Source organism: Calidris pugnax, unplaced genomic scaffold (genome assembly GCF_001431845.1).
Source record: "Calidris pugnax isolate Ruff unplaced genomic scaffold, ASM143184v1 scaffold18, whole genome shotgun sequence".
Taxonomy (NCBI): domain Eukaryota; kingdom Metazoa; phylum Chordata; class Aves; order Charadriiformes; family Scolopacidae; genus Calidris; species Calidris pugnax.
In genome coordinates, this window is record NW_015090812.1 from 5,033,785 (window position 1) to 5,051,348 (window position 17,564).

General features: G+C 42.6%; 1 protein-coding gene across 1 annotated transcript in view; it reads left to right on the forward strand.

Annotated features, from left to right (window-relative positions):
• The first annotated feature begins 2,560 nt into the window (after positions 1-2,560).
• NRDC (nardilysin convertase) overlaps positions 2,561-17,564 on the forward strand; it is a 32,765-nt gene continuing 17,761 nt past the window's right edge. The window contains exons 1-13 of the mRNA XM_014939210.1: positions 2,561-2,910; positions 7,566-7,887; positions 8,078-8,159; positions 8,800-8,953; positions 10,597-10,670; positions 11,838-11,933; positions 12,836-12,958; positions 14,474-14,531; positions 15,524-15,597; positions 16,176-16,245; positions 16,644-16,721; positions 17,127-17,247; positions 17,326-17,384. Coding sequence (XP_014794696.1) covers positions 2,576-2,910; positions 7,566-7,887; positions 8,078-8,159; positions 8,800-8,953; positions 10,597-10,670; positions 11,838-11,933; positions 12,836-12,958; positions 14,474-14,531; positions 15,524-15,597; positions 16,176-16,245; positions 16,644-16,721; positions 17,127-17,247; positions 17,326-17,384 — 1,646 coding nt within the window. The 5' untranslated portion in view covers positions 2,561-2,575. The remainder of the gene's footprint in view (positions 2,911-7,565; positions 7,888-8,077; positions 8,160-8,799; positions 8,954-10,596; positions 10,671-11,837; positions 11,934-12,835; positions 12,959-14,473; positions 14,532-15,523; positions 15,598-16,175; positions 16,246-16,643; positions 16,722-17,126; positions 17,248-17,325; positions 17,385-17,564) is intronic.

Below are 17,564 nucleotides of genomic sequence, written 5' to 3' on the forward strand. Positions count from 1 at the left end.
CGCAGATTTAAAACAAACTGAAAAGAAGGATTATTTGGCCAATAAATGTGCAGTGCAGTGTTTTAACTGTAGCAGAAGCAGGTTTTAGGGCAACTTGTGTAACTAGCAAAAAGAAATTAAAAACTTCCACAGCAGGGAGCAATGATTTTGAACTGTACAGGTATAATGGAGTATCTCAGTGCAAATAATGATTTTTCAGCTCAGCAACTTTATGGTAAAAGAAAATGGATTCAGCAGAAATGAAATTTCAATTCTTTTGTTTTAGCTTTTTTTTTTCCCCCTAGCAAAAATGACATTTCTCTTTTCTACCCAATATATAATTGTGTTTCACTGTGTTCCTGTCAAGTCAGATGTAATTTATTTATTATTTTTTAAAGAATAATACAACGACATTCCAGGTTCCTCAAGCTAGGATGGGCAGAATTGTTTTCTACAGCACAAGAGAGCAGGTAGCTACATGGCAGTATAGTCTGAAGAACTGGGAAAGACAATTATGAATTCTGCCCTGCCCTATATTGTGTACATGGAGAAACCGCGTATTGGGTGTAGAAATCCTCCAGAGTTTATTTCAAATAAGAAATCAAATCGCCACAGGCAACTGATGCCTAATGGAGAGATGTACCTCATCATCTTAAATTTGTATTAAAAGCTGTGAATGAATACAGGCCTTTTGCCTTAAGTGGCATGCAGCTGATTTCAGTATCACCAGAGAGCCAATAATAATCGTTACTTGTATTAACTTGTGAGAGGTAATAGCAGAATGTGAGACAGCCATTTGTCAAGGGAAATAACAGACTTGCTTGCACTGAAGACAAACCCAAAATGCTTGATGGGGACTCGTATAGAGCCTTTGATTTGACTGGCAGTGGCCCAGGAGAATAGTGTTGCAAAAAACAGTAAGGTTACAAGATAAAAACCGGGGTACTAGAATGTGGTGGGAAGAGGCAATTGTTTTTCACAAGCTGATCTCTATTGCTTGTAGAATACAGCACTGAGAGCACAGAGATCCAGTAAAAGCCATGCAGGAGGCTCTGGGTTAGACATGGGTCTTGGCTTCCATCTGGTGGAGAAATAAAGCACTGAAGTATCAGGTAGACATCCACTTAAATTACCTTCCACCCGGCCCAAGTTATTGTCTCTGTGTCTCAGACAGCCCACCCCCCCATTTGTATTAGCCTCTGACCCCTCAATTTTCCTTTCATCATCTCTTTTGCAGTCAACAGAGTTACACACACAGTAACTCACAGCACTGCTATTAGCAGGGAACTGAGCAACGTGGAACAATGCAAAAAGGATGTGATAAATGCAATGGCAGATTTCCCAACGGCTCTCAAAGTGTTACGAGAAGAAGGATCTTGGCAGTGTGTGCTATTGGGAAACGCCAGCCTCAAAGAGATTTAAAACAAGCGGAAAAGCTGCGTTCCTGTTGTCAGGACTTGAAATTGCTGCGTCGGCACTTCTGTTTCTGTGTATTCTCAAATTGGAAAATGCTGAGAATATGAATAAACAGTGTTTTCTGTTAGATAGTCATGGCTACAAACCTTAAGCTGTTAAGGACGCCATTAGAAGAGGAAATAAAGGTAAAAAATCAGCTGTCAACAGTAAGCACATACTGGATGTCTCAAAAGACCCGTGGTACTGCTGGATGAAATAAAATCGCAAACTCGAGTCTAGCTCCCATAAGTGTTGAAAAATACCTGCTGAAAGCTAGATTTGCTACCGGGTCATCCGTGCGGGCAGGCGTTTTGAACCCTAAGCACAGCCACGTTTCTTTAAACCGATTCAAGGCGGTTGGCGTTTGACTTCTCCAGTGACCGCTGAGGGAGGCCGGTGGCCGCCATCCCGTTCCTTCGTGCCAAGTTTCGTTCTCGAGTTCAGCGCCTTTGTGCTCCGCCACCGGGTCCCGCTGCCGGTCTCGGGGCTGGTGCCGGCTGGAGACCGGGGTTCGCAGCCGGTCCCTGGGCTACGGTCCCGCCCCTGCTCCTCCTTCCGCGGCTGCGCCGTGAGGGCCCGGCCGCCGCCCCGCCCTGCGCTGAGGGGACTGCGCGCCACACTCCTCCTCCGGCAGCTTGCGCGAGCTGATTGGTTCTGTCAGGAGTGAGCGACAGCTCCTTAGACCAATAGTTGAAGGGAATGAGAGAAGGCGGGCCTCCGCCAACCAGCAGTTGGACTGTTCCAACGCAAGGCGGAGGGGGGACAGCTAACGCGGCAGGCGGGCATAAACACCAGGCCGCGGCGGCACAGAGGGGAGTTCTCGAGATGTGGTTCTATTTCTCTGTATTTCCCTCCTCCCTCCGATTTCTCTGTTCTCTCCGTCTGATTTCTGACCGGGGCCGCCTCTCCCCCCGCCTATGGTTTCCCCCACTCCCTTCCCACGCCACCAGCGTTTCCCCCTCCACCAATCAGTGCCCTGACCCCGACGAAGCGCCGGCCTGGGATTGGTCCGTTTCCCCCCACCTGGCTCCGCGGCGGGCGCTGACTGGTGGGCGCTCCGCAGCCGTCGTTAAACCGTCACCGCGACTTCCTCGTGCGGCGGAAGCGGGGCCGGTCCGCGGCGGGGCGGCGGCGGCGGCGCATGCGCAGTGTCGCGGCCGCCTTCGCACGGAGCGGCCGAGCGGTGCGGGCAGGGGCCCGCGGCCTGGCGGGGCGCGGCCGGCCGGGGCGTGCCGTTGCCCAGCCGCTGTGGTACGGTATCACCGCCGCCGCCATGCCCGGTAGGAACAAGGCGACGTCGAACTACAGCTGTCCGGAGCTGGCGGTGGGGCAGCAGGCCGGGGAGGGCGGCCGCGACGTCAGAGGCCGGTCGCCTCAAGGGGATGAGGAGGACCGCGGGGACTTCGGATCCGGCCCGGGCCCCGACGTGGGAGACCCCGACATCGTCAAGTCCCCCAGCGACCCCAAGCAGTACCGGTGAGGGCCGGGTCCAGCCTTCCTTCCCCCAGAGGCGGTGGGCTGGGGAAGGCTTCCAGGGGAACGGGGGGCGGACGCGGTCGGGGCGGTTAGGGCAGCCCCTCCCGTCCCAACGGGGCGGTCTGTGGGGCAGGTTGGGGCCTCCGCTCTCCGCCTGCCCACCGGGAAGCAGCCCCGGCCGTGGCAGGCGGTGCGGGAGCGGGGCTGGGTGCCGGCCTGTCCCCTCACACCGGGCACGGCTGCCACCTCGGGGGCTTGGAAGTCGGGTTCGACTCGGTGACCGGGGAAAACAGGGGTCTCTCTGGGAATAATGGAGGTTTGAGTGTGTTTCTTTCCCGGGTGGGCCGTCCGGTGGGTGTGCAGGGAAAGGCTTGGGGCTTGCCCAGAAAGGAGAGCTCAGCCCTTGTTCAAAGGCTGTGCTGGTGACACCACTTTTTGGGGGCACAGCGCTATGAAATGGTTACTTTGCAGCCCTCCTGCAGGCAGCTGGGCTCCAGAAGCGTTAAGCTGAAGCATAAAATGCCGTTGAAAGTGTTACAGAGCAGATACCCACTTAAAAAAACAAAGGCTGTTGCTCTTCCCGTTTTAGAGGAGCCTCCAGGTTCTAACACAAATACATCGGTCAGTTGAGACAGAAATTACGTTTACATTGCTATTTTGTTTGTGTCTTCACTTGTATTTTTCTGAGTAATAATCCTGGAAGTCCTAAAAAAGATCACCTTCCCTGAGAGCAGCCCTCAGTGTCTGTGGCCTTCTCACCCTGAGAGACACGGCTCAGAACGGCCAGGGGAGGCCGAGCTCTTTGGATGCTGTGAAGGGACACTATTATAACTTCTTTCTGTTAGGCAGATTATTCAGCCCTTGTTAGAGATGCTTTTTTAAAATATCTTTATTCTTCATGATGGCTAATCTGTGCAGCCAGTGGAGAATCTGCCTAAGCCTAAGCCTAGAACTGAATTTTGGATTTGCAGTGACATTGGCTGACAGTGAAATTCCCTGCTGGCTGTCTGAAGGGGACTGTGCCCATTGGCTTAGGGAGAAACTCACTCCCTCCCTTCTTGCCCTACTTCCTTGCTGCTTCCTCTGGATCTCTGCCTGCCTCTCCTGCTGCCGTTCTTACTCATCCTACTTTGCAGGAGGCTCATCTTCCTGCAGAGTTCACAGAGACTATCAGCTTAGGAAACTTCTGCCTTTACTACCTGAAGCAGCGCAGTGAGGAAGCTCAGGAGCTCCATTGAAAACCATCTAGGAACCTCCTCTGTGTGTAGAGAATTGGAGAGTGTGTTTGCTTATAGTATAGAATAAACTAATACCAACATCTTCCAGAAATCCTGCTCTCCATGCTTAACAGATTTATTTTTTTTTGGTTGGAAGCAGAGAGTCACATCTTTTCAGACTGATTTGCATGTGTGGGAAGTAAGCCTTGCACAGACCAGACACAAATGTTACCCTTAGGAAGGAGAACTGAAGTGTGGCTGAAAGTAAAACATACCTATGTTCACTAACTATATACCAAACCTCCTAAGTAAATGTAGCGGCAGGTGATTTGATGATGCGTATACACTTTCTCCCTCTGTTCATGCATCAGCGATGATCTGTACTGCAAACCAGTCACAGTGGGCTTAACGTGTCCCTCTGGTGACATCTGTCTTAACTTAGTAGAAGATGTTATATATTATCTTCTCAAATGCAGTGATAATAATAAAAAAATAAAGTTCTATCAGAGATTGCAGAATGTATTTTGGAAAGTGAGTTGATTGGGACATAAATTATTCTCATAATCAGAGTTGGCTTTGTTCATTAGAACTATGAGTGGGCAGTTATCTTTACCAAAGTGTATGTTTTATTTAAATGCATCCATATATGGAATTTCGTGGGCTTGTGTTGCTTGTTTTGGGTAATTTGGGGAAATTAAAACATTATTCTGTTTGCCATCACTTGATATTTATTTCAGTGTGTATGTAGCCGTGAAACAATTATCATTGATATAAGAAAAAACTTGGTGTGAGAACAATTCTGTTTAAACTTATCCAGGATGTTTAAACGGTATTTTTAAGAATTGGAACTCTGTTTTATATTTAAACTTTATTTGTATCAATGCCTGTACAGTCCTTCAAAAAAGCAGTTGGACTATGCTTGTTTATGTTTCTACAGGAGATGGTTGCATTTTTTTGTACTGTATTCTGCATACTAATTGATACTAATGTATTGATTACATTTGTCCTTTTCCATTGGACTGAAACATGGAAAAAGTAAAGAACACCTCTGTCAGTTGGTGCCTCTGCTCCTATACTGTTCTAGATTCTCCTGAGGTGAAATCTGAGAGCCTTCAACAGCGGCTTAGTTCAGTTGTTGCTTTGCTGCTGGGTGCTTTCTGTCCTAGGGTGTAACACCCACAAGCCTGAAGATGAGTAATGTAAAATTAGCGTCATCTGCTCCATTAGTTTAATGGAGGTATGTGGAAAGGAGCAACAAGAGCTACTGGGCACACCTGGCTAAACAGCTTCATGGCAAATCGTTCTTCTGGAAGAAGCACTGTTCTGTTCTCTGCTTTCCATGGCTACCTATTGATCACTGGGAAGCCACGATTCTTTATGGGCAGCGAAAACCTGAAGAAGGAAGGTGGTTGTATACAGAGGTGAAGAAGATGATGGTTGTGCTGGAAGATGTGCTCTAGCAATGCTGACTTGTCACTGTCTGGGGCTCTTGCTCTGAGCTCTCTGGGGTGAAGTGCCCCAGTGTACAGTATATCTGTTTTTAGGACCCGGGCCGTGCGCTCAGAAGCACTGCAGCTGCAAAATGTGACATGAATACAGTGCAAACACACTTAACTGTTCCAGGCTTTCAGAACTGTGTGGATGATTAACGTTAGTGTGTATCTAGTACTACCTGTACCTCCTGCAGTTAGTCATAGCATTTCTGCAAGTTATACAATGTGTGCTGTAGTTGGAACAAGCAAAAATGCGCTTGTGCTTTTGATTGGAACAAGCTTGTACTGCTCAGCGGTCCCGCAGCAAGCAAAACGGGTGTGTTAATGGTTTCATAACTGGTTTTCACCCTGGCCCAGGCAGACGAGTGCTGTCAATTCCTGCTGGATGAGTGGTCATAATTCATATACATAACACAACTATTAAACATTTGTTCTTTAGCTTCTTTATAGACTTGGTAGTCCAAGAAGTGTGGGGTTTTTTTCCTTTGTCTCAGAGCTGCTTAAGTCTCACAATACCCCTTTTCCTCCAAATACATCCCCATGAAATTCAGTCAGGAGAGAAGGACTCGGAGTAATTTGTTTCCAGGGTCATCTGTGGCTTGCAGAGCCATAGCAGGTGGCCTGCAGCTCTAGTGAAAAACAAAACTTGCACTGATTTTATATTTTGAATTGGAATATTGATAGTAACACAGGCTTTTATTGCTGGGAAAGAATGAAATTGCGTAACGATAACCATACGTTAAACATGAGAAATTTCTTGTGAGAAACTTTGGGAACCATGGAGTTAGAAAACACAAAACGTGCCTTTTGTTTTGCTTTTGGGTCCTTACAATGTAGCTTGAGCTGGAAATCTGCTTTGAAATTTCTGCTACCTAATTACAATGGTGGCCATGTTCCAAAGTTCTGAGCTGCTATAAACTTGGGGGTTGGAGTAGATGACCTTTAAGAGTCCCTTCCAACCCCAAACTATTCTATGCTCTGTGACTCTGTTTTTTTTCTGGGAGTATGGGTTGTGACCATGGCTTTGTTTTATATTAGCATTTTTTTTGCTGGATCAGATACGACATTTCTGTATCACACTAGTTCTTAGGTTGGGTCGAGTATTTTCTGGATCCAACATTCCTTCCTTTCTGCAGCTGGTGTACCACCCACTGCAAGCTCCTCGGAGGGATGCTCTGGCTGATCTGACAAATTGTGACTGTCTATTCCAGATCTGATGGGAAATAAATACTGCTGAGAGATCTCATAGTGCAGAGCATTGGTGCTTGCAGTCCTCGGTCTGAAAAGTTGTAGAATGGTGCTGGACAGAGGACTTGTGGGTTTTTACATACATATGCACACACGTATGTAAAAAAATTCTATGTATGTACACACACACACAGAAAACTCTGTATATTGCTGCTTGATAGTAACCCAACCAACCCACTGTGATTTATTAAACCTGCAGAGGAGCTCTGTCCTTTCTGCCTGTAGGCCCCATTTAACAGAAAGCATTGATAAAATGGAGTCTCAGGGGCTTATTTAGAGGCAAAGACTAATGTCTTGATTCTGTCATGTAACAAATGTTTCCGAGAGCCTGAGAAGCATAACAAGCTATTGAAGTTTGGGTCTGCCTGTTCTGAGTACATGAAGTTTTCTCTGAGTGGGTGCTGGTAGCTTAAATATCTCATAGAGAAACCAAAGCCCAAATCGGTGTCCATGACCTGAAGAAGAAGGGCTTCTGTATGGCACCACCTTGAATGGCATCTTTCATCTTCTTAGAGCTGTTAAATAGCAGAAGAGTGTTTCTACTTTCCTACTATAAAATTGCTCGACTTCTTAGCTACCATTAGGAAATCTCAGTAGAAAAGCACAGAACTAATGTAGGAAATACAGAAATTTTTGCGGTTCTGAAAATTCAGAATTGGGAAATGTGTGTATTCATTGCAAATAATTATTCTTTCAGGTATATCAAACTGCAAAATGGCTTATGTGCACTTTTGATTTCGGATTTGAATTGCTTGGATTGTGCCTCAGCTGCTTTATCTTCGGAGGAGGAGGAGGACAACGATGATGATGGATCTGAAGAGGATAGTGATGATGATGACGACTCTGGAACTGAGATCGAAGATGGTAGAGAAGGTTTTGATGATGAGGACTGTGATGAGGAGGATGAGGATGAGGACGATGATGGAGATAATGAGGATTTCAATGATCCTGATGACAGTGAATTAGAAGAGCTAGCTGAAAAGGAAGAGACAAGAAAGAGAGGCTGCACAGAAAAACAGGTATGAACTTAAGCTGTAGGGTGAAAAAATACACAGAGACCTTTCCTGTGCTCTGAAACCTTGTGGTTAGACATGGAGACTAGACCTTCTTTTTATTGTCCCTGCCCTGATTGATTTGTCTTTCAGTTCTGTCACTTTCCCAAAGTGTTTATTGAAGCAGCTTTTACTGAGACTGTTGTATTTTCTCTAGTCTGCAGCAGCCCTCTGCATTGCTGTTGGCAGCTTCTCTGATCCTGAAGATCTGCCTGGATTAGCACACTTCCTGGAACACAGTATGTATCTGCTCCTGTTTCATCTTCTCTGGCTTCAGTGAAAAAATGAGTGCTCTCTGGCTCTGAATGTCTGGAGTACTTTAGTGTCATTCCCTATTTCAGCTATCCCAGAATTTATTTTCATTAGTTAAATTTGTGGTTTTATAAAAATACGGACTTAGTGGGAAATCTTAATATGGAAGAAGGTGTCTCATGCCCTTTGGCAGGCTGTGCATTAACCTATAGTAACATTCTTTGTTATCCATTAAGTAGGGGGGGAAGCATTTTACCTATAGCTTTATAAACCAGGGTGGAGCTACAGGCGTTTATCTCTTGTAAGGGATGATGAATTAGTGATGCAGGTGGAGAAAGGACATGAAGTTTCTGGCCAGATGTGTCTTAAAATTCTGCTCTTGACCGATTGAGGCCAATCATGCCTAGAAAGGCACTGTTATTTCCAGTCTATTTGGGCCCTCTGCTAAAGGCAGATTACAGTAGTCACTGGGTAGGTAACATGGTCTTTTGCTAGTTAGTAGTTAACCTCTGCATGGGAACTGTGGGTCGTTTGCAGGTAACACTGTGCTGACGAGGGATTACTACAGCTGCAATGAGGAATAACAAATTAATGTCATCTTGGTAATTTTGCTGGGTTTTGTTCCAGTGGTTTTCATGGGCAGTTTGAAGTACCCAGACGAGAATGGGTTTGACGCGTTTCTGAAGAAACACGGGGGCAGCGACAACGCTTCGACCGACTGTGAGCGGACGGTCTTCCAGTTCGATGTGCAGAGGAAGTACTTCAAAGAAGCACTTGATAGGTAACTTCATATAAATGGGGATTAGGTGTTAACAAATGTGTTACAAACTTTTTACAACATGTTAAAAAAAAAAAAATGTTTGTGTGTGCCTCAGGAGGTTGGGTGTATCTGTTCATTTCTTCGTTTGGGGGTGATTAAGGCTGTTGCTGAACTTCCATAGTACTACAGAGGATGTTGTATATAAGGAAATATGTTTTCCCTCTGGATATCTTACTGGTTTTTTGTGATAATGCCGGTGTAGCTTCTGTGTCATTACTTAAGATCCACATGTAAGTCTTAATGCATGTAGCTTTTTGATTATTTTACCACCCTTAATGGTGGTAGCTACCACCTGTAGCATCGATGACAGGAGAAATTTTATGCAGTGTGACAACTGTTCAGAGGGGAAGTGCTCCCAGAGTCCCAATAATTCATCCTTTGAAATGCCTGTCTTGATAGAGTTAGTGGGGTTTTTAAATTTATTTATTTTTTTGGTTCCAAATCATCAGTGTGTAAGGGCAGCCTTGTAACATAAAAATTTATGTTACAAGTGTGCCTTGGAAGGATACATTTCGCCCAGTCCAGGCTATTCAGGCAAGTATGTGTCTTTTGCCAGAAAGTATTTAATTTGTTCTTTTGTGCTGTGGGATACCTTAGTACAACAGAGCTCTGCCTGTTGGTGTGGTTTCCTTCAGTGAGAGCAAGTTATTCATAGGGCCATGGCAGCTGAGTATTCTTGATGCTGTCAGATATCTCAGGAGGAGAGTAGGATCCACTGTGAATTTACTTTGATCAAAATATGTTCCTGCAATGACACCAAGAGCAGATGTTTGCACATTTTACCAAGTATTTACTGTGCAAAATTCAGCTTTCATTTGCAGATTGGTCCAGCTTTTAGATGTTTGGAAGCGCAAAACCTCTTCACAACAGCTCTTAGTGGAGGGGAAACACAGAGAGTATGAGTTCTGTAGAACAGCACCTCATACAAAGAAGATAAACTGATGCTGATGATGATTTCTGCTCGTTCAAGCACTTGTGGATTTAAAGAAATTGAGAAACATCACCTTTCAATAGTCTTTAGCTTAATGGGTCCTGTAGCCATAGAACTCTTAACAATGTATTACTATCAGCCTTTTGCTTCAGGAAGTTCAGTGCATCATTAAAAAGACTCAACAAATAAGCCAGAAACATAAGATTCTCTGGCAGCTTTCTGCAGTCTCCATTCATTGCAGATTTGTCCTTTTCCATTGCTCTGCTCTCTATGGGTACAGGAGAAGATAGTGAATGTTCTGATGACAACACTGACTTTCACAGTAGATAGTAAAAATTGTGATGGATATTAAAAAAATACATTTCAGGACATAAATCACGTAAAATGGAGCTGGATGGATCACTCATCTGATCTGGTACAATCATTCCTAGGATGCAAAGGCAGATATTTGCCCATCCATTAGTGTCGTACCCTACTGTATCCAGCCCTTTTGATGCTATCACTAAACCAGCTCTCATCTCTCCTTAAGACAGTACAGTCAAGAATGACATCATGGGTGGTAAGGCAAGCAATGTTATTAAACAAAAATAGTGGATGTTGGATTTAACTGCTGTTTTTTTGCCCTAGCTCAGTAGACACTGAAGAAAAGCATATGAATTTTTCTGCTTCATAGGTGGGCACAGTTCTTCATTCACCCGCTAATGATCAGGGATGCAATAGACCGAGAAGTCGAGGCTGTGGACAGTGGTAAGAGTCTCTTTTTCTGTGTGTTTAGCCCATCTTATGAAACAAATAAACAGTGAACAACATGCCTGTAGCTCCAGTGTAGCCCCAGTGCTCTCTCCAGTCCTCCATGGAGTAAATACAATAAATCGAGGTCATCGTGCTTGTCTCCTAATTCTAACAGCTTAATAACTACAAATTTGCTTCACAGAAGGAAATTGAACCTGGCATAGAAGTGAGTGGAGTGTTCACTGATTTTCTAGTATGTTATGAATACTTCCAGGCTGCCTATAAAACTTCACCGTTTTACGAAAAAAAATATTATCGGCAGATATACCAACAGGCTCAAACATGTATTTCAAGTCATCTTTATCTGTCCTCTGACAAGGAAAGCTGAGCAATTTGATCTTTGATTTTAAATAAGTGTCAATATGAACAAGGACCTGTCTTATAGTTAAGGTGTGGCTTCTTCAACAGCTTAAGCCAATTTACACGTTCATTTGCACTGCCTTCATCATGCAGATCCACTCCTTCCCTTCTACTGACACTGTAAACTCTGTCAGCTTGATGAACTGGCTGCAGGCTAACCCAGCCAAAATAATTATTTTACAGCTCTCCTGTGCGTGTTTCTTATTAGCAGCAAAAGCAGGAAAATGCAGTTGGAGAGGGTGAATTCTTGATTTTGGCAAAATCCCATATTTAGATTAGTGTAATCTGATTGTAAAACTGCATTTCTGGAAACTTATCTTGCTCAGCTTTTGATTTCTTATTTTGTTATTAAACTAGAAGTTGTTCTGTGTGATAGATGGGAGAAGCAGGTTTGTAATTGTTCTCTGGCCCTTTCTGCAGGGCCTGACCCGTAGATGGCCTTGTGTTCCTGGTAAATTTATGGGATTGAGAGCATTCAGATGGGAGAGGCTGGGGCTTAACTTGCTTCCCCTCCTTAGCCCTTTCTGTACTTCTCAGCAATGAGCTAGGGTTTTCCTCTTCTCTGGGCTTACATTCATTAGTGCCTGTTTCTTACCCTATTTCACTACTTCATCAGACTTTAAAACAAAATTATTTCAGTCTACATCTGTGCAACACGTCTCCTTTTCAGTTTGGTTGGGGGTTTTACTTTGTGGTGTTTTTTTTGAGGGAACATGACCTCAAATTTTGATGCATACCTCTCCAAATTCTTTAAATTAACAGAGTATCAGCTAGCAAGACCCTCTGATGCAAACAGAAAGGAGATGCTATTTGGTAGTCTTGCCAGGCCTGGACATCCTATGAAGAAATTTTTTTGGGGTAAGTTCTGAATTTATGTTATAAACTGGTGACAATAAACTTTTAACCACTTAAAAGATGCACTAACATGTGCTGTCTTATCACAGCAAACACTAGCCAGAAGTATTAGAGTAATTACTCATTTTACAGTAAAATGTTTGGGAGGAAAAGCAGCTGTCTGCTTCTTAAGATACTTTTCATTCTGTGCTGCTTTTTGCTGATGTTAAAGCTAAGTTGCCCCGGGCATGTAATCATGTAACTTTCTGCTAATGTAAAGGTGGTGCTCTCTGAGTCATCTCTGTCTTCCTTAAGCTTGTTTTTTGCTATTGGAATTTCCTGGAAAAATAAAGTATTTGTGTCTAGGGAGGCTTTTCAAAGTAAATAATTCGCTGTTGAACTTGCAGAAGTAGCCATGTGAGTGGAGCAGAAAGGGAATTTGTCCTCCTCTCCTGGACAATAGAGTCCTAGCTCCCTCACCCTTGTGATGCTGGTAAGCGTGTAAATTGCAGTGTGATGGGTAATAGAGTTAGCCAGCTTTGAAATGTACATAATTTCTATGAAGTTCTGTAGTGACATATACTGAACATCATATTTTCGTCTCTCTTTCCCCTCCCCTCTTCTGCAAGTCCTGTTGGTGAGGGAATAGCTGGCAACACAGAGTGAGCTGTGCAGTACGTGGTATGGGGATGTGATAATACAGGAGGACTCTGTCGTAGAAATATCAGCTGTCTTTATAATAGGAACTAGAAATTAGAAGTTATTAAATTCCAGTTAACATTCCTTTAACTCCAAATTCCTGTTAGGTATTTTTAATGTGCTTACCATGACTAGACTTGGTGCCAGGGTTGGAAGAGAAATTCTCGGTGTATCTTGTCTTGACATAACCAGTGTCTAGATAACTAACCGTCTTTTAATATTTACAGGTAATGCAGATACACTCAAACACGAGCCTAAAATGAATAATATTGATACCTACACCAGGCTGAGGGAATTCTGGCAGCGCCATTACTCTGCTCACTATATGACTTTAGTTGTCCAATCTAAAGGTAACATCGGTCATTCCTTAAAAAGAGACTCATTGCTGTTGGTGGTGTAGTGCTTTTGGCACCAGTTCAGCTGTAGCTCAGGCAGTTTTAGTGGATTGTCCAGTCCTACAGGGGGTATTTATATGTAGATTTTAGCCTGGTTTCCAAATGAAACTTGAGCAATTGTGCTGTGTTAGTGTCATCCTGCTGCTTCTTGAGAAACTTCCAACTGAAACTGTTGAATTAGATTAACACAGAATGTAAAATCTCAAAGATATATTTAAAGATGAATCTTGTAGGAATATAGAGTCAGAGGACTTAAATGACTTAATGCTACTTGTTTCTCTGCCATCAAGAGTGAACCTCCACAGGAAATCATGGGGAGATGGAGATGGGGGCTCCCAATTGTCTTGTTCTGTTTGGGGCTCTTTCAAAAGAAGTCTTAAAATAAAACACATTTCTCTAGGAAGAATAGAAATTCTGAGTTTTTTCCTCTTAGACTGAAAAATTCTATGCAAACGGAATTGAATTCCATTTCAGCAAACAATTTCAGACCTATGATCATTTCTGCTGAGAACAAAAGAAATGAATTTTGTAGAAGTTAAGCCTGTAATAGAGACTTGTACTGAAAATAAATCTCTGCATGCATTCAAGTTAGGTTTGTGCTTAAGGGTTTTGTTGAATGCTAAAACTTACTGCAATTACCATCTGTAAAATGGAGGTGGTAATAATAGAGGTGGTAATTCTTTTCTTCTCCTATGCTTTTCTGTCTAGACTGTAAAATTGTTAGGGCATTGAATGCCTCTTGAATAATCGTTTATGTAGCAATTGATTGTAATGTTGTTCCTTTTGGTGATTGGGAAGAAAAGCCTGGGGACTGATACCCAGCCAGGGCAACATTGTGTTTCTATCTCTCTTAAAAGAAACTGTGAGTGCATCCCATCCCGTCCCCCCCAGCATTTTTACTGTTGTTATTTAGCATATATCCCATCACTTTTGGAATATGAAACATTCACTTAAATAAGCAATGTCCAATCAGCCATTTAAAAACCAAAAAAACATAAAAACAAACTTCTGGTTCTTGACCTATTTCCTTTAGGAAAGAGGGTGGAGGGTGGGGAGGAGGAATTCATAGCACTGTAGGACTGTGTTTAGGTGTGAAAACTGCTGCGTATGTTCTGGACATAGAGGCACAGAAAGAGTCTAGCGAGCACTGGTGGGTTTAGATCCATACGTTGGTAATTCCTTTTCACAGTCACACCAGATACTGCTGAATTTTAAATCCTGGTTGTATCAGCCTGAGATTTCAGCAGTCTATACAAAACCAGAGCTGTGACCAAAGATATAGTTCAATGAATATTAAGAATTGGCTCAAACCAACGGCTTTGAAGCTTATAATTTAGAACTTCACAATTTTAAAATCTACCAACTTGCAGCCTCTTTAAGTTAACTGAACTAGTAAGATAAGATAAAGAATTTGCCTTGGAGCTTCAGGAAATTACATTTCTGGCTTTCTTTTTTTTTTCTCCTTACTAGAAACACTGGATACATTGGAAAAGTGGGTGAAAGAAATCTTCTCTCAGATCCCAAATAAGTAAGATTCTTTTGATTCATAAAGGCATTACAAATTATAAAATTATCTGTTCTTAAAAGGACCATTTTTAAAAAATCCCCTACTGGAGAAGCTAAGGAAGTTAACAATTGTTAATTAACATCCTTATCTAGTAAAATAAAGGGCAACTTTGGGAATTAAAGACTGGCAAAATTGTTTCACGAAGATTTTGTTTATGCTTAACAATTATTTATCCTGCAAGCTGTGTAGTGCTAACTTGCAGCAGTGTTTGCTTATATGTTCTGATAACCTTGATTTTATGATAAATCATTCAAACTTAGATTATAATTTTCCATTTCTTATCTTTGCTTTATGTCAGAAATAATTAGCAGCAGCATAAATTAAGACTATATCTTGAATGTAAGTGTCATCCTTAGAGTGGCAAATGATTAGAACTTGACTTTTTTTTTTAATAATCCATTCCAATGTGCTGTCTGAAAAGGGGGTTCTGCAAAAGCTTCACTAATTTGGAAAACATTTCATTTCCTCTTTCATTTTCTACTTTTGCAAGATGTTCATGTCTGTGGTGCATGGAAATGTGCTTGTGAAAGTCTGATGCTGTAGAGAGACACGTGTGTCTCTCCCAACCCTTGTCCTTCTCATTCCTCCTTCCCCACAAGATGATCCTTCAGGATTGTGTGAATCCAGGGCCAGCTCAGGAAGTTATTTACTGAGCTTGGAGTTAGGACAGCAAGCTTTTTATTGTTACCACCTTGGACAGAAGGAGAGGGAGGAGTTGATGGGGTGTCTAAATCTTGGGTAATTCCTCTGTTGTGTGGGCAAGTGGATGCCAGGCTGACTTCCACCCTTCCACTTTGGGCTGGGTGGATGCTGGGCTGCACCTTTTGTTAATGCCTTTTTCTGATGTATACCACTTCCATCACCTCAGAGCTATGGATGCTGATGTCTTGTGATTGTCTCAGTGTAGCCTTGAATTCTTGCCATTAACATCATACTTTCATTTTGCTTTCAAGTGGTTTACCCAAACCCAGCTTTGGCCATCTGACTCAGCCTTTTGACACACCAGAATTTCACAAGCTTTACAGAGGTAAGTGAAATCACAGAATTGTCAGAATTGGAAGGGACCTCTAGAGATCATCCAGTCCAACTCCCCAGCCAAAGCAGAGTTGCCCAGAGCACATCACTCAGGGCTGCATCCAGGCAGGTCTTGAAGATCTCCAGAGAAGGGGACTCCACACCCTCCCTGGGCAGCCTGTTCCAGGGCTCTGTCACCCTCACCCTAAAGAAGTTCTTCCTCCTATTTGAATGGAACTTTCCATGTTCCAGCTTGTGCCCATTGCCCCTGGTCCTGTCACTGGGAACCACTGAAAAGAGTCTGGCTCCATCCTCCCTCAACCCGCCCTTTAGATACTTGTCAGCATTGATAAGGTCTCCCCTCAGCCTTTTCTCCTCCAGGCTAAAGAGGGGAAGAATGTCCTCCCTCAATACATTTTTTTAAATGTTTTGAATACCTGGCTTTGTATTTTCTCTGTGTGATCCAGATACTTTGTGGAATAATTCTGTGTGGTTCTGAATAACTTTTAATGGTTCTTTCTGGATTATGTAAAATCTCTTATCCGTGTCTAATCACGTATATTTATATTCAGTAATTTTATTTGTGTTCAGTTGTTCCAATCAGGAAAGTTCATTCATTGAATATCACTTGGGCGCTTCCCCCACAAGCACAGTATTACAGGTAAGGTGGTGCTGCATTTTACTTCTACCGTGCTTTTGTTGTTAATAATATATGAACTTTCACAGCAAACCAAAGAATATAATTTGTTTGTGTTACAGATTACTTTGGTTCAGCTAGGGGAACGTTTTTTAAATGAATTAAGCTGATGCAGATATGGTTCTTTTTATAAATGGAGTGGAATCGGTAAACAGCTGATTTAACGTCATTCCTCACTGACTCAGATCAGTCATTATGTTCTGAACGCCCACATTTTTAGCTTATTATCCTGATGCTGCCTGAAAATGCAAAACTTGCCATGAAGAAACAGTGTATATTTTAGTCATTTGTGTAGTGATTTGAGTTCTTTCTGTGAAACACATTACCTCCTGCCATTTAATCTCCTTCACGTTTTCTTTTAGGGTGAAGCCTCTTCATTATATTTCCTGGTTGGTGGGACATGAAGGCAAAGGCAGTGTTCTTTCTTTCCTTAGGAAAAAGTATGTATATTTTAAGCATAGTTATTAAATGCTTTTATATCATTAAAATAAAGGCAAACTCTATTTTGTGTATATATGTTTTCTCTATAAATATTAAAGCAGGCCAAGTATGCCTTTTTATATCAGCGTTTTGTAGTTATATTCTTTAAATTGATGTAAGTGAAAATTGAAATAAGAAAGCAGTTTCTGTGACTGATCTTTTTGAGATCTCCAAAATGTAACTTAGCTTTGTTACTGTTTTTCTTAAATTCTGTATCCTGAGGTTCACATCTTTATTTTGACAAAGCTTTGTGTAAACTGTAAACGGATTGAAAGCCGCTGAAGTAAAGCTATGATGTGCTAATTGTAACTAAGCTCAACTAAGCTGAAATGAGTAATTAATAAGTACCTTTAATTCTTCCATAGATTTTGGGCTCTTGCATTATATGGAGGAAATGGTGAGACAGGATTTGAACAAAACTCCACTTACTCCATCTTCAGCATTTCTGTGACTTTGACTGATGAAGGTTACAAGCACTTCTATGAGGTATGGTTTACTGCAACTTGCTTCTCTTACTGTTTTCCTAATATCTGGAAAAATTAATCTGTCCCTTTCTGTCTGCAGGTGGCCCATGTTGTATTTCAGTATGTGAAGATGCTGCAGAAGAGAGGGCCAGATAAAAGGTAAGTGTTTGCCACTACATCAGATATTTGTGAGACTGTCCTGCTCCATTAACCTTTTATTTGTATTGTTTGCACTTTTTGTGGAGTTACTAGAGCAGAAATGGTGAGTCACTAGTAAAGCTTGTCTGTGTGGGAAGTGTATCAGTTAAAAAAAGTTTAAAAATGAATTTGCTAAATGTT